The sequence below is a fragment of the Abramis brama genome, assembly GCF_963993115.1.
Source record: "Abramis brama genome assembly, chromosome: 1".
Classification (NCBI taxonomy): Eukaryota; Metazoa; Chordata; class Actinopteri; order Cypriniformes; family Leuciscidae; genus Abramis; species Abramis brama.
Window position 1 is genome coordinate 22,544,556 of NC_139963.1, and position 18,175 is coordinate 22,562,730.

An 18,175-nucleotide genomic window follows, 5' to 3' on the forward strand; every position below is an offset into this window, starting at 1 on the left:
TTTCAAACTTGAATGACTATCTTACTTCTGTGACAAACAAAAAGTATATTTGGGAAGAATATCCTGGCATTTTAATATAATGGAAGTAAATTATGTAAGGCACATTATTATGTAAGGCACAAAAACGATCACAAAGGCTACAGTTATTTGATAAAAAAACAGCAATATTGTGAAATATTATTAAAATAATATTTTTAAAATAACTTATTTTATTACATTTATTGAGCCCAGACTTTTGAACAGTTGAACATATCTTTGCATTACAAATATGCTAAAATATAATTTGTTAGATTGAAAAACTTTACATCTACCAGCTCTACACTCTGAATTTGGTGAGTAACCAACTAAAGCTTGATAAAATAATTAAAAAGAAGTTAATGATAATTGGGTGCATCAACTAAATAAAATAATTGGAATCCATATGTAGTCAAACAATTCAATTTATAATACATTACCTATTTTACTGAAAATGAATGCAAAATACATGTGATTAAATGTGACAAAGTGTACAAAAAATAGCAATTGCATTCATTTAGCAATTTCCTGTTAATTCTGTTTGTCTTGATTTAAGGAAGCCCCAAACTCTCTTCATACAATTTTTTTCTCACAAAGATCTTTATAAAAGTAGTAAATATGTAGTTGTTGTCTTGATATAATAAATCCTTTTTTTATTATTTGATTGAAATCACCTGACAAAACATATACAGCGTGTGGTGCTGTGCTGTCTAAACAGTGCCTGCAAATTTAGTTCTCAACCAAAAAATAAACAGATTATTTGAAGACAAGCCATTAACCCAGACCTCCATGATCAGAGTGAGTCACACACACATGGCTGTTGTTACAAAAACCAACCAACAGAGTTGAGACCTTGTAACTAAACAGTATTGTCAACTGCAATGGATGGCAATGTAAAGAATGAACTTAGTTCACCCAAAAATGAAAATTCTGTCATCATTTACCCATTTCACATTGTTCTGGAGAACATAAAAGAGGATTTTTTTTGCAGCAAATTGTTGTCATTTACTTTCATTGTATAGTATGAAAAAATAAGGTTTGGAACAACATGATGGTGAGAAATGACAACTTGGAGGTATGTTCGTATCTCAAAGTGCTTCACTGCCTCGACTGAAAGCCTCATATTTCTCTCAGAAAGATTTCCTCCCTCTGAATCAGTATTTAGACTAGAGAGCATGAATTACAGCAAGCCACCAGTGGCTATAGATATCCTGGCACTGCCCAGCAAAGACAGGCTAATTATGTATTGTGGTGAGTTTGACATGCGTGGCACAGTGACAATCCGGTAAAACCTCCTACTCTCCTAAATTCTCCCCCGCAGCCGCTCTCTCTTTCTGACCATGCTCAGTAAATCTGGCCCAAAACAGGACATCTGGAAACACACATGCATACACACAAAAAAAAATTATTCTACTGATGAAATTCAACTATGTTTTGAAAACTTTGAAAAAGTTTACTGCTCATTTTTCAACACATTTTCTTTAACTTTCATATTCCCCAAAAAATTATGTAGTATTACACTCAATTACCACTGTTAAATTATAAGTATAATTAATTTTCATATCTAAGCTAAGATCTAAAGGGGCTCTAAAAATGTTAAACTGCTCATGGGGTTTTCTTCAATTCTATTTCCACTTTAAACATGTATTGGGCAAACGATGTCACAGCATTTTGGAGACTTGTCAAAGCGTTTTAAATGAATTATAATTACCTTTCTCAATAACACACAAAAATACACTAATAACTACAAAGTTATTCATGGCTACAAAATGTAAACAGGAGAAATGAAGAGGGAGAGGTCTGAGAGAGTAAGTAAAGATCCATCTGAAATGCACAGATACACTTTGAAAATTATTTAAAGAGTGAGTGAGTCAGAGAGAAGGAAAAGTAAGAGGACTGGGGTTGTGTCTCTGACAATGGCTTCATTCATCACAGGCTTATATTATACATGTTTCAAAAGGAAATGTCCACTTAGTCCTCCAGAGCTCAGGCTCACCACCACACCTTTGATTCCAGGCCTTGTCAAAATATTCACCGGAAGATTTACAAGGATAACACCATCAGTGGTGAAAGTAAGTGTCGGGCCCCTTGAGGCCCAGGTAAATAAACTCACAAGTCAAAGACAAATTCATCAGGTTTCAGACGACTCGACAGATAAGCTGTTTTCTCACCAAACTGCAGCATATTTCAAAGCAAAATATTCTCAAGGATTGACTAGTTAACTGAGATTGTTTCTAATACATGATGAGAATGGAAAGATATTTTACTTACAGATTTGAACACACCTTTGAATGTTAGATGTACATTAGTGGTGTAAATGAGATGTTGAGTCTATAGATGGCGCTATATATAGAGCTTCAACCTGGTCACTACTGTTGGAATCTTTTCATCATTTGGAATGATTTATTTGACACAAAAGAGCCTTATAAATTAATATAATTCCTGCAGTTTGTAAAAAGAGATGCTTGTTAATTTATGATTTTTACAAAGTAGGCAATTCATAAATTAAGCCAAAAATATAATGTGTTAAAGTAACTTTAAGTAATCAAGGCAATGCTTCATTCAAAACAATTAATAAATAAACACTGCTTTACAAAAACATATATATTAAGGGCTGTTTTTCAAGGAAAAGACTGTTACTGATATAACACCTTCCCAGAAACATAAAATAAAGATTACTTTGCACAACATCAAAGAACAGAACTCATAGTTTCAAAATGTTTAACTTCTCATATGTTGTGCATAGTAGCCTACGACTACTCATTGCTGATAAATTAGACGCAAGTAAATCAAAACAGTAGAAGGGGAAAAAATCAGTACTTTAGAGCTGCTTTTACTGCAGGGTGTCTTGTGTCTTCACACACTCTTCATTTATGCTGCAATGCTGCCCCCTAGAGTTGCGATGGACTCAGACAGAAGCCCGTGACGCCCAGGGACCGTTGGTTCTTCACACTGCTGGCTGACTTCAGGTCTGGCTACCCGAGACTAGATTTGTGGCCGGTTGCACTAGACTAGTCTTACAAATTAAGTCATCTAATTGTTTTCTTCAAGACTGTTCTTAACTTTTGTGGCAGATTTCCCCTACGCACCTGCCTTAAAAATAAGTATTCTTGCAATAGTAAGATATTTTGGTAACACTTTACAATAAGGTTCATTAGTTAACTACATTAGTTAACATTAACTAATAATGAACTGCACTTATACAGTATTTGTTCATCTTTGTTAATGTTAATTTCAACATTTACTAATACTTTATTAAAATCTTGTTAACATTAGTTAATGCACTGTGAACTAACATGAACAAACAATGAACAACTTTATTTTTATTAACTAACATTAACAAACATTAACAAAAACAGTAATAAATGTATTGCTCATTGTTAGTTCATGTTAGTTAATACATTAACTAATGTTTAATAAAGGAACCTTATTGTAAAGTGTTACCGATATTTTTGTATTAATTTAATAAGATTTTTTTTATATAATTATTTTCGCTTGGTGGCATGGGGGTCAGGCTTGCTTCCTTTTTTGTCTTTAGCTGATTACATGCCTGGTACTGTTTTTCGCCTACTATATAGTAGGGGTTGCACAGACTAGTCGTCTTTAAAGGAGAAGTTCACTTTCAAAAAAACTTTTGCTGATAATTTACTCACCCCCATGTCATCCAAGATGTCCATGTCTTTCTTTCTTCAGTCGCAAAGAAATTAAGGTTTTTGATGAAAACATTCCAGGATTTCCCCCCATGTAATGGATTCTATTGGGACCCAAACGGTAGAAGGTCCAAATGACAGTTTAAGTGCAGCTTCAAAGGGCTTTAAACGATACCAGACGATGAATAAGGGTCTTATCTAGCGAAACGATCGGTCATTTCCAAAATAAATAAAAAAGTTTAAGTTTTATAAGCACAAATGTTCGCCTTGCTCTGTTCTGTGATGCGCGTTCGTGACGTCACGTAATACGCAATTACGTTGAAAAGGTCACGCTTGAAAAATTTCTGTCCTGAAGAAAATGTTCTTTTTGGCTTTTTAATATTAAAACACCCAGGATACGCACACGAAATGGGCATTTTAAACGATAAACTGACACAAATACATTTGAAAATGTGTATATGGTCCTCCTTCCGCACATTTGTAAACACGTCAAGTGTGACCTTTTCAACGTAATTGCGTATTACGTGACGTCTTCAACGCGCATCACAGAACAGAGCAAGGCGAGCGTTTGTGCTTATAAAACTTAAACTTTTTTATTTATTTTGGAAATGACCGATCGTTTCGCTAGATAAGACCCTTATTCATCGTCTGGTATCGTTTAAAGCCCTTTGAAGCTGCACTTAAACTGTCATTTGGACCTTCTACCGTTTGGGTCCCAATAGAATCCATTACATGGGGGGAAATCCTGGAATGTTTTCATCAAAAACCTTAATTTCTTTGCGACTGAAGAAAGAAAGACATGGACATCTTGGATGACATGGGGGTGAGTAAATTATCAGCAAAAGTTTTTTTGAAAGTGAACTTCTCCTTTAATGTGCCATGATGCTTTAAGCTTAATGTCAACTAGTCACTGAGCATGGCCTATAGAAGGTGCAACAGGATAAGAAATCTTTAAAGTACACTTTTTACACTTTCCATGGTAAAATGACAAATAAATGCATACTCAAGAGGCTCCACAAGATGTTTGATTATGCCATCTAGATGCTCAAAATTGATCGGGTGAATGCACATTTTCAACAGCTTATTGTATACGCAAGTTATGCCGGGGACACACTTAACAACTGTAAGGCAGATTATGAATGTAATTTGACACTTAAAGGTATAGTGGAGGATCTTTCCGAATTTTAGATAAGACCCGCCCTCTCCACTTTTTGAATAAGTTTGATTGATTCACCAGAATGATTGACAATTAGGAGGACCAATAGTATAGGTGATCCACCCGGAAGTAAAAAATCCTCCGCTATACCTTTAAGACTGATCATGCCCAAAAGTGAGTCAGATACAGTTGCGTCCGTTCAGTCCGTGTTTAAACTCTGCTCCAGTCATTGGAAACAGTCTGTAAGTGTGTTCAGTTCAGTCTTAGAATGTTTCAGCTAGTCTTTAAGTGTGTCCGCGGCACTAATCGTTGTTCTAAACTAATGCACTGCTGCATTGTAATGCACACACATACAGACAGCTTGTGCATCACACAGAGATAGCATATGCAGCCTAACTGTATAGGGTAAACTATGAAGGCGATGAGGTGGCTGAGTGTCTATATTTTTTTTTAAAACACACATTTTAAATGTATAGATCAAATACCCTACTGTACCCCATGCAAAACACTCAAATTATTTATGATTGTTATTTACACAGAAAATCAGATACAAGCTGGCATGTTTATATGACTCAGAGCAAGCATGGAATGTATCTTCGCTTGTGGAGTCTCAGTTCCAAAACAGAAATCCTTTATTTATGTGGTAGAAGGAAAAAGTAATTTCATTACATGTTATGAACAGATTTTTTTGCTTTCTGAATGTGACTTTATTTTTTGGATAATGGAATGACAGATGGAACAAGAATGGAATTACAGCCAGTTTTATTTACAAAGAGTTTGCTTCAAGAGGGCTGCCATCCTTAATAATAACAAGACACAATCCTTTTTGACTCTGTAAGTCTTGCAGTCTGTATGGAGTCTAGTAGAAATGCTAAAGCTAAGCACAATGTGCTTACTCCTCATTTAAGTTCAGATAACAGGTAAACAGCTCTCATTAGCACAAATTAACACATCCTCATATACTTTTGCTACAAGAATTCACATAGGCTAAGTTATTATGCATCCACCCTTTTCCTTGAAGGGGTTTTTGTCCTCAGGAACTCCTTTTATGAGAGGATCTTCTGCGGCTTGGGCCTCAACCCATTCACAAATCTCCTTTGCAGTTTTAGAGACCTGAGGAAAGGGGGAAAGTATGTCAGATGCGTGCCTTTTACTGGTACCTGAAAGCATTATCAAAATATTTAATAAACAAAAAATGCAAGGGGGCTATGTAAAGAATGAATGACACATATTTCTTTGGGCTGCCAATCAGAAGGCAGAGGAACTTACAGGCTCTCTAGTGGTCTTAACCTCCTTCTGAAGTTGTTCTAGCTCCATTTTCAGGATGTCCTTATCGGACATATCCCGCGCCATCTTGCCCTGAGCAAATAAAGTTACAGGGTCTAATGTTACATCTGTGACATTGGCAGACTTTGTGTGTTTTATTTGCATTTCCAAATACCTCAAAAAAGGATTAAAAATAATGTTCATAATGTAGAGAGGAATGGGATTTAAATCCGAGCATGCACTAGCATACATATGGTGATTAATATCCCAATATTTGTCCTTTAAGTTCAATTTACTGTATAACACATTCTGGAAATGGAAATGCTTATATTAAGTGTCACTGCATTTACAGATTTCAGTATTTAGAAGGCAAGTGAGCAGAACAGGTTCGACGCATGATTGTGTGATATTAAACTATTATATTTGAAAAAGATCAGTTGAGTCGCCATTGTAAAGTGACTGCTCTATTGCTATTTTAAACAGACTGAATATTTTTACACAATATAACTGAATAACAACACCAAACAACTTAAACCTGTCTGTCACCCAACAAGTTACAAAATATTCATTGTGTTTAGCGTTGTCATTGTTTGTTTCTAGAGATGTTTGCAATTTAACTAAAAACTACTTGTCTTCTCTCGTTATATTCTGATTAAGGTGTGAACAAAATTGCTAATATTAATCTAATATCAAATTGTATTACATTAAACAAGTGTATATCATAAAAGCTTGGAATTCCATTTCTACATTAAAAAGGCCTAGGCTAAATATTTATGTAATTGATTCTACAAAATGTAATGTCACATAAAATGACATTTTCATATAACATTTTCAAGAACTTTTGACACAAGTAGCGTTTCCCAGATGAGCATGATAAAGTATGTCATAACTTATTTATATGGTTGTTCCATTTGGGAAAGAAGATTTTCCACTACTGCAATTTACATTGATGCCATTCAGATAGCATAGCATTACATCATTCAAAATTCCTCGTAACTTTTACTGTAGTCACATAGTTACCTTTATCTGGCTGTATTGTTAATATTGTCATTCATATAATTCATCGTTAGAACATAATTATGCATACATACAGATTTATCACCCTTAGAGCATTGTTATGTTTTACTTACCTATTGGTCAGTGGGGCAGCCAATGGAGGGAACAGGTCACTCTCTGCACTTTAAGGGACCATGTACAGGGTTTGTGGTCTGGAGATAAACTGAGCGCTTCGGTCTGGTGCTGTCGCCTCTTCAGGATCACCTCCAGATGGTAAGAGGTGAGGGGGGGTGGAGACTGATCCCCAACAAGCACACTTCCTTCATCCAGATTTCTGATCAGCTTAAGCCATCTCGGTAATTAAGGAGGTCAAATCACCCGGAATAAGGGTAGAGCAGTTTATTTGCTCGTGTGTGGGCTGTTCTTCTACAAGATTTCATTTTATGTAATGTCATGTGCCATGGAAAAATGTTGATTTTGTGCCGAGGATGTATCTGTGCATTTGATGATTTTAAGTGCTTTTGCTTTGTTAAAAAAAATATAGAGGTCAACATAATTATAATAATTTGTTATATTTATATAGCGCTTTTCTGGGTACTCAAAGCGCTTTACATATGGAAGGGGGAATCTCCTCAACCACCACTAACATGCCACTGACCTTCTCTTGACAAGTGAATTAGTTTTGGATAAGAAGCAGGTGGACTAGACATGACCGACTTTTAATAAGAGCCAACTTATTAAAAGTCAATCATCCCAAAACACATCAAGAAGAACCAATAAGTGGTTGATCGATATAGGGGTTTGCTGATGGACAATAAAATGCTTATGTACAGCTCTTATACATAATGCTTATATACACATAATTCAATTTACACTTTCTTTTAGGAATATTGAGTGAATATATTAGAAACAAATGTATTACTAAATTTCTGAATTTTCTGAAAATTTTCATTGTAAACCATATTCACTTAAATAATTGATTGATTAAATCATTCATTATCAATTGACAAAGCTGTTCTTAAAATAGGCAGTTAATCAGCCTGGCTGATATATACTCTCATCATCTATAATTATCAATAATAATAGAGATAACTGGCATGGAGATCACTCATTTTTAAATGCATGTTTTTCAAGGCAAGAAACACAAATACTGTGACCTCTGATCTCTCTTTTCAGAGACCAGCACAGACCAGTTATATGTGACTGCTGACATGGAGTTATCCTTGATCCTTTTCCTTCTCCCATAGCACAATCCAGCTGTAGGTGAGTGTAAGCAGACAAGTCACACCATATCCAAGCATTTCAAATAAAATCAGGATGTTGTAAAATCCATAATGGCGGAGAAATGCAAATGTTGACCTATAGTCTGAAGGATCTTGTATTTGGTCTTTTACCTCTGTTATGTCTATGCCAATTAAAGGCCTCATCTGAGTGATCTGTTATCTTGGAGACAAGCCTCTTGCCTTAAATGCGTCACCTTAGCTAATCCCATTACAAGGTCTTGACTGTCTTAATCCAAGAGATTAGACTCAAAGATTTCACTCTCACTCTTGCTTTTCACTATGAAATATAGAGCAAGGTTATTTATTTCCTGTAGAATGGATTTCCTTGCTAATAATAGAATTTTCCTTCCTTTAAAGGGATAGTTCACCCAAAAATGAAAAACAATTGTCATGAATTACTCCCCCTCAAGTCGTTCCAAACCTGTAAATTGTTAGTTCATATTTGATATATATTAAATAAATAAAAAAAAGGAAGAGAAAAAGAAAATGGGGGATGGGGACATTAGGCTAATATATACCTCAAGCATTAATTTATTCCTCTCCTTAGCTTAAATGTTCGCATGTATTAAGGGATCAATTTAATTATCACCAGAATAATTAATGTCATTAAAGTAATCTATGAAAGGTTGCCAGATTTTATTAATTTTTTCTTCTTTCTTTTTCAAGGAGAATCTGATTTTTCTCCAGCTCTAAATGCTCCATTACATCCCTCATTAGATTTATATGTGTAGGGGCAGCTTTCTGTTTCCAGTTTAATAAAATTAATATTTGTGCTAGTAGACTGATAAATTAAACTATACTGTGTTCAGCACTGTTTTTATCTTAGATTCTGTGATGCCTAGATCCGCCATCAGGGGATCTAGATCAATAGGCCTTTGCAATATTCTTGACAATGTCTGAAAAACACTTTTCCAGTAGGTTGACAATTTTGAGAAGCTCCAAAACATATGGGCCAATGATGCCGGTGCAAGCCCACAACAATCGCATGAAGGGGCTGTAACTGGAAATTTCTTTCTGAGTTTTTGTTTAGACCAGTGTAAATAATGCATTATTTTAAAGTGTATAAGGCCATGTCTTGCACATACTGATGAGCTATGAATCTGTTTAAGGTCTGCCTCCCATTGCTCCTCTTTAATTTCAATACCCGAATCTTCCTCCCAGGAAGATTTGAAGTGTTGTAGAGTTGATGTGCTTGTCAATTGGAATAGCGTTTCATATTAAATACATCCTTTATTGTGGGGGTCATGCATAAGCATCAATTCCATTGTGGATTGATTTGGAGAGTTGGGATACAATGGATTATTTTGTTTAATAAAGTTTTGCACCTGCAAATATTTAAAAAAATGTGACGAGGTATGTTGTATTTATTTTGTAGCTGTTGAAATGATGCAAATACTTAATCAATAAATAAGTCTATAAAACTATAAATTCCTTTTCCAACCCAATCGTCAAATATTGTATTTTTAAATGAGGGAGTGAAAGAGTGATTTTTTTTATGATAGGGCTTGCTAATCAAAAAACCTTTGGACCTAGGACCAAATCTTGAGTGTGTGCGAAACTACAGGATTGTCTATTGCAGGGGTGCCCAATCCTGCTCCTGCCGATTGTTCTGTCCTGCACAGTTCATCTCCAACCCTAATCAAACACACCTGTAGCAATCAATTAAGGTCTTCAGGTTCACTTGAAAATTAAAGACAGGTGTGTTTGATTAGGGTTGGAGATGAACTGTGCAGGACAGTCGATCCTAAGGCCACGGGTATTTTTTATAACCGTGACTTTTTTTACGCGGTTCGGTCGTTCGTCCACACGGAAACGCAGTATCAGGTCACTGAAACCGAACATTTTTGAAAACCCCTGCCAGGGTGAGGATTTTCAGAAACGCCAGTTGCAGTGTTGTCAAGTAGACCGTAAAACCGGGGTTTTTGCTTCTGATTCAGGCTTCTGATTGGCCAACGTGGCTTTACAATCGCCGCCTGCTGGTGTGGCATGACGGTGTGTGATAGCGTGTTTTTGCGTTTTCATGTAGGCGGAGATTTTCTTTTAAACCGAGCATGTGTGGACGGGATTTTTTTTTAAAACGCAGAAGGAAAAACTTCGGTTATAAAAATACCCGTGTCCGTGTGGACTAGGCCTAATACGTTCGTTTGAAAACAACATATTTTTCTCTCCGTTTTGGCCTTCCGTCCACACTGAGACGGCGTTTTTATTGATGAAAACAAAGCTTTTTTGAAATCGCACTCCAAAGCGGATACTGAAAACGCCGTTTTCGCGTTGTAGTGTGGACTGTGAAACCGGTGGTATTTAAAAACGATGATGTAAGTTTAGTCATGTGACGCATATTGTAGGCTACCAATAGATATTCATGTTTATACCAGTATGCCTGTTATGTGCTGTTCACTTTCACACTGCTGCTAAAAATATTCTACATTGCACACTCTTCATATCACAGTCCTGCAAAGATGACAGAATTTACTCACATTTGCTGTCCTGCGCAATACATGCAGTTGTGTTTTAGACCATACATATGGTGACTGCGTGCGACCTGGACTGCAGTGAATGGTGAGATATTTCACTAAATAAAACTATCCTGTCAGAAGAATTGCACGATAACTTCATTATTTATTTTCCCCTCTGAATCATATCAATGATCTTTTGTGGGGTTTTACGCATGCGCAGTAAATGTGAATTAAGCGTTTTCAGGCGTTTTTCAAAAGTTTCTCATCCACACTGAAACGTCCGAAAACGCTAGTGTGGACAGAGAGCGTTTATAAATGAAAACGCTGTTTTCAAATGTATCCGGATTAATGAAGACGTAACCTAAGTCGATACTAATGGAGCCTTCACGTGCTATGGAAAAGATGATATTTTCCACTTGTGAACTGGTATTTACCAGTGTGTTGTGTTCAAGTGCTTTTGTTGTCATAATGTAGGGAAAAGACCGCTCATTACTAGGAGGCTCCTATTGACTGCTAGCTAGCATCTGCTCTGGGTAGGTAACACCAAACCATTACGGTATTTTCAAAACTGACACTTGAGTGTTAACGCATTATATTACAATTGTTAATGACACAACATTGTATAGGCTACAAAAACTATCCGCTAACAGTAGCAAAAAATGTTTAGTTGTGTACAATGCTTACCATTCACAACTCTTGCATTGCTCTCCGCCATTTTGAAAAAGTCAAAGGTTATCTCATCTCGGCAACTCGTGCATCAAAATATTCTACGAGCTGCCCAGTGGAAAATACCACGAGGGGGTGTTCATGTGCATTTTCCATGTCGGCTTTTGGTATTTACCCTAATTACCATAGCATGTGAAGGCTCCATTATATTACTCACCTAGTAATAAATCTGAAAATTTAGCAATTCCATTCCTCCTTTTGATTTGGGCCTCTGCAAAAGTGCCTTGGGTATCTTTTATTCCACATAAACTCTGATTTTTTTTTATCAAGGCTGTGTAAAGAACATTTCTTTATATATATATATATATATTGGTATACATTAATAAAAAATATATTTTTTATTATACTATACATTTTTCCTGCTAATGAGATTGGGATATGAGACCATCTCTGTAGATCCCACATTGTTTGATCCAGTAATTTTGAAAGATTGTCTTTATATAGATCTGCAAATATCTTAGTGACATTGATCCCTAAGTATTTAAACTGGGTTGAAGTTTTAAAGGGCAAGTATTCCAAAGATTGTTGATCAGCTAGATTGTTAATTGGAAATAGTATACTTTCAACCCAACCTTTTCCCCATACCCTGATATTTGTCCAAATGTTTTTAACACAGAAACTATCACAGGAACAGATTGGAAATATATGGGCTAATAATAAATCATCCACATTCAACATGACTTTATGCTCCTCCCCATCTCGAACGACCCTATATATAGACAGTTGAGCTTTGCAGAGAGATTGCCAGAGGTTCTATTGCTAATGCAAAAAGCAACGGAGATAATGGGCAGTCTTGTCTAGTAGAGCGAGTTAACAAAGTAATCCGACCTTAGTTTATTTGTCTGTACTGATGACATTGGGGATGCATAAAGGAGCTTTATCCATGAGATAAATGTGGAGACGAAATCAAAATTCGCCAGGGCCGTGAAGAGATAATCCCACTCAACCCTGTCAAAGGCCTTCTCAGTGTCTAATGAAATAAGTATTTCAGAATGAGATCTTGAAGGAGAGGAGTATGTTATATCAAATAATCTGCAAATGTTGTGAACCATTTGTCTATTTTTTATGAAACCATGATCTTCATGAATTATTGTTGGGAGCACATTTTCTAACCTTATGGCCATTATTTTAGCTATAATATTTTGTCATCTGCATTTAGCAAACTCACTGGTCTATGACGCTGGATCAAGTGGGTCCTTTCCTTTTTTATGTAAAGAATTTTGGCAGAAGTTGCCAGGCGCATTTGAAGGTTGTAAACTATGTAGTGCAAAATTAACCTCTTCCAGAGTAATAGGTTCCTCTAATAGTTTTTATCTCCTTCATTAATGGAAGGGATATCTAAACTATCAAAGAAATCGTCCAAGTGTTTGACTTCTTTTGTTCATTCCAGAATATAGTTTACCACAAAATAGTTTAAATGATTGATTGATTTATAATTGATCTCTTATTATACAACCAGAACCTGTGTGAATTTCATTATTAATTAATATGTTTCAGAAACTCTTATCCGATGAGCCAAATATTTTCATATTTTATCCTCATTTTCATAATAATTATATCTGGAGAGATTTATCAACACTGTAAAAAATGATCGTAATTTTAACGGTAAAAGACTGTAAAAATGCTACAGTGAAAAACTGTTAATTGGTTAACAGAAAGTTTCTGTACTACATACGGTAAATAACTGTGATAGATCTAATGGTACATTTAATGTAATTTTACTGTAAAATACCGTTAAATTGACAGTTTTTGAAAGTGAAAAAGAACAACTCATTGTATAATTTACAGTGAAAAAACGTAAATTGACATTCCCACAATTCCCTGCGTGACACTTCACATTTGATGTATTTTTGTTGAAATAACTATGTTTCTTCATAGTTTTCTTCGTTTTTTTCTAATCAGTTATGTACATTAGGGTTTTATGTTACATTTAATGTTGTTAAATTAATGTTTATTGCATTTTTACAATTTCATGTGTGTTACCATGATGGTGTTTAATGTTTGTGTGAATGACACTGTGCAGCTTCTATTAACTTTTTTGTGGAAGAGCTGCTTGTGATGAGCTTTGATTGATCATGTGACTTTCATCACTGCTGTGATTGGAGATTATCAGTGTATTACAATGGTACAAAACAGATATTAATACTTCAATAGGACGGTAAATTCACATTATATCAGATAATAAAATACGGTTTATTACTGTAAATTTTAAGTTAAGTCTGTAAAACCAATAACGTTGCTACCGTATTTTTGACGGTAAAGTTCTGGCAACCACAGTTGCCGTTTTTTTACCGTAAAAATCACGGTTAAATTTTTTACAGTGAATTTTGCAGTCTCAGCTGATGATAAAAGATTAAATACTGTTTGAAGTGTTATCCTATTTGCCAGAAGTTCAGTAGTGGGAGATTACACATTGTTGCACATTGTTGATCTATTTCTGAAATTTGTTCAATTAGTTTCTGTTTATTCTCTTTTTGTGTTTTAGTCCGATATGCACAAAGAGAGATAATTTGACCTCGTAAATAAGTTTTCTGAGCTTCCCATAATGTTCTTTTAGAGACTTCTGGGGTTTCGTTGACTTGCATATTAAATTCTATTTGGGATCTTATAAACTCAACATGTTTCTCATCAGATAATAAACTACAATCCATTTGCCAGGTTCTGGAAGTATATCTATTAGGAAAGCTTAGTTGTAATTTAATGGGGCATGATCCGATAGAACAATCAATATACTTTACTGCTGAAAGTAATTTAGAATCCAAGAAAAAATAATCAATCCTAGAATAGATTTATGTGGCTGCGAAAAGAAATTAAAAAAAAATTGTTTTGGGGGGGTGTAAATGTCTCCAAATGTCTATTATATTTGCGGATTTTAAAAAGTTCTGGATCAGTTTTGCTGATTTAGATACAGGCTGTTGCCTACTTGATGATCTGTCCAATACTGTGTCCATCGCCAAATTAAAATCTCCTGCTAAAATTCGGTTGTGGCTATGAAGGTTGGGTAAGATTGCTAGTATTGAGTTTATAAATTTCTCATTATCGTAGTTGGGGAGCATAGATGTTTGCCAGTGTTACAGGGGTATTATAGAGTTTTCCAGTTACAATAATATATCTACCATTTGGGTACGAAATTAAATCAGATGTGATAAAAAGAATATTTTTATTAATTATGATAGCCGCTCCACTTGCAATTAAATTTTCAATGGTACGTGGACAACCCAATTTTTATATAGTTGTTTGTGCGCTTGATTTTTAAGATTTTCGTGTATAAAGGCAACTTCTGAACTTCTGAGCCAGTATATTAACTCTTTTCACAGCACCTTTCAGGCCTTTACAATTCCAGGTGACAAACTGCACATTAATCTCTTCAAGTGTCTTTAAGGATCCCATCACACTTCCAACGATAATCTACATTGGTACAGGGTACAATAAATGAGTAAATATCTAAATATCATAGGCATATGTACTGTACAATAACATTCATCCATATAAGAGCTTTCCTGTAGCTCAAACAGTAGAGTGTTGGTGTTTGCAACACCAGGTCATGGGTTTGATTCCCAGGGAAAGCAAGAACTGATAAGAATGTAAATGTGTACCTTGGAACACAATGTAAGTCGCTTTGGATAAAAGCGTCTGCCAAATGTAAAAAAAAAAAAAAGAACTCCAAACTCCTCAACATTAACATTTACACACCCTGGATGTATTTATCATGGATGGATGCATTTTGATGATTAATGATTATGGGGAAATAATGTTTATGGAAGAGTGAATACATTCATGTTTTTTAACATGACTGTGGTATGAAGCAGGTCGCGATTGCTACTAGTGAGACACAGATATCAGCGCCACATGCAGTCCCGCGGATATAAAGGAATGAGGACATTTCATATTAAAACAAGTCAGTTTGTTACAAATTAAAATTGTGAGTTTTTTTTTATTTTGTTTTGCTTGAATAATGCATATATTTATAAATATATACTCTTTCTTTTTTAACTTGATCTCATTGAAACAAATGTAATAGAAAAAGTAAAGGTGACAATGGAATGTTAACATCAAGAATCTTCTCTATCATTTCTTTCACACCTTTCCATAATTTTTTGACTTCTTCGCACACTCCCATATGCAATGATATAATGTACATTTAAACTCACTGCATCTTAAGCAAGTGTCAGTGACATTTTCATTATATTTATGCAATACAACTGGAGCTATATAAATCCGCATCAACCACTTATATTGTAGCAGTTTCAGTCGTGTGTTCATTGTTTGTGATTGAGCCTCTTTACATGCTTCCATCCAGTCCTCCATCTGAATATCCTCATTAATATCCAATCTCCAGGCTTCCAATTTGTATTTTGAAGAATCCTTTGATCCTGACACCAGCATATTGTATAATGATGAAATTAAGCCTTTACTTGAACAATTTCTTATAATTTATTTTTCTAAGATAGACAACGTTGGCATATCCAGATAATTATTCTGTGATTTGAGTATGAAATTTCTTATTTGTAAATACTAAAAGAAATGTTTTTTAGGAATATTATATGTATTGACTATTTCCTCAAATGACATAAGAGTGTTGTTAACATATAGATCTGCTATCTTTCTTGCCCTTGTCTGCCCAAATCTTGAAACCTGCGTCCAGTCTGCCTGGTTTAAACTTTGTATTGCCCCAAATGAGACTAAAGCAAGATAAAGGGTAGGAGACACCTAAAAAAATGTTCACATCATACCATATGGCAGTCATATTTATAGGATTGGAGACATTTTTTTTTTATAGATCTTTAAATTCTGATGAATATAAACATAAATATAAAGGCAGGACCGATTTGATAGCAGAAGATTCTATATCCACCCATAGTGGGCAGTCTTGAGATAAAAAATAATACAGCCCAATAATACCAAAGAAGGTTAGGACACTGTAGACCTCCTCTCTCATATGGCAAGTACAAAAGTGTCAGACGGAGTCTGGAACATCTGTTATTCCAGATGAATTTAGTGAATATTTTTTTAAGTCTTTGAAAAAGAGTTTTAGGGGGAGGCAGAGGAATGTTCTGGAATAAATATAAACATTTTGGCAAAACATTCATTTTCAAGATATTTATTCTGCCAATTAAGGATTTGGGTAAGGACATCCATCTTTCTATAGAGCTATTAACACTTTCAAGAAGTGGATCATAATTTACTTGCACAACTTCTAATTTTGGTAAAATTTTTACACCCAGGTATGCAAAACAATCAACAATATTGAAGGTTGCAGCACACTTACTAGGTTGCTGTCTGTCAATCTCATTTAGATATAGAATGGAACTTTTAGAATTATTAATTTTTATCCAGAAATTTCTCCAAATGTATTAATAAGATCTAATAAAGCAGGTATTGATGTATCAGGATGTTTTAGAAAAAGAATTACATCATCAGCGAATAATGCTATTTTATGTTCTATCTGTCTAATCCTAATGCCTGTTAATTCCCCATGTCTTTTTACTGCTATTGCAAAAGGCTCGATGGAGATGGCAAAAAAGAAGAGGAGAAAGGGGTGAACCTCGTCTGCACCCTCTCGATATGCTAAATGGTTTTGAAACCATATTATTTGTCAACACTTCTGCTGTAGGGCTATAATAACCTGCAATACCCTTCACCAAACCCAAATCTAGACAACAAATCAAACAAATAAGACCATTCAACCCTATCAAATGCCTTTTCGGCGTCCAATGATAGTAGGGCAGTATCTCGTTCACTCCTCTGTTCATGAAGAATATTTAGGACTCTTCGAACATCAAATCCTTGCCTGCGTTGTATGAAACCATTTTGATCCTCTCCTATTAAATTTGGTAGAATTCCTTCTAACCTCTTAGCTAGAACTTTACATAATATTTTTGCATCGGAATTTAACAAGCTAATTGGCCGCATATTTTCACACTTTGTGTTTGATTTTCCTGCTTTTGGTAATAATGTGATTAAAGCTCCTCTCATTGATGTAGGAAGAAGGCCTTGATGATAGGCCTCCACTATCATTTCCAAAAACGGGGTTAATAACTTTTTTTTTAAACTTCTGGGCCTGCTCTGCTTTCATAGAATCAATGGCTTCTCCAATTTCTTGAAATGTTAGGTCTTCATCCAATTAGTTTTTTTCTTCAATTGAAATCTGTGGTATATTTAGACTATCTAAAAATTGCGTCTGTGTATCCAAATCTAATGAGCACTCTGAACTATAGAGTTTTTTATAATGATTTCTAAATGCTTCATTGATCTCTATAGGGTCAACTATAGTTCCTGTTGAACTCTCAATTACTGTGATGGTACGTTCTGTTTGTTGTTGTCGGATTTGCCATGCAAGTAACCGACCAGTTTTATCTCCATATTCATAAAATTTTTGTTTCAATCTCAAAACTTTTGAAGCTGCTCTACCTGCTGATAATTCATTATATCGGGACCGGAGTAATAATAATTTATTGTTTGCTTCTGTGTCTGTAGCTTTCTGGAAAATATCATTTTTTAATTTTTTGATCTGATCTTCAAATTTTTTTCATTTCCTGTCTAGACCTCCTGGCTTTTGAACTGCAAAAACAAATAATATGTCCTTGAATAAAAGCTTTGAATGCTTCCCATCTAATACTAGCAGAT

The 18,175-nt window shown here is 35.0% G+C and overlaps 1 protein-coding gene across 1 annotated transcript; it reads right to left on the bottom strand.

Annotated features, from left to right (window-relative positions):
• Positions 1-5,429: 5,429 nt before the first annotated feature.
• gngt2a (guanine nucleotide binding protein (G protein), gamma transducing activity polypeptide 2a) lies at positions 5,430-7,356 on the bottom strand. Its single transcript, XM_084138563.1, has 3 exons — positions 7,218-7,356; positions 6,091-6,180; positions 5,430-5,934 (listed from the first exon to the last, which is right to left on the bottom strand). The coding sequence occupies exons 2-3, from the start codon at positions 6,172-6,174 to the stop codon at positions 5,809-5,811; spliced, it is 210 nt and encodes a 69-aa protein (XP_083994689.1). The 5' UTR covers positions 6,175-6,180; positions 7,218-7,356; the 3' UTR covers positions 5,430-5,808.
• Positions 7,357-18,175: the final 10,819 nt, after the last annotated feature.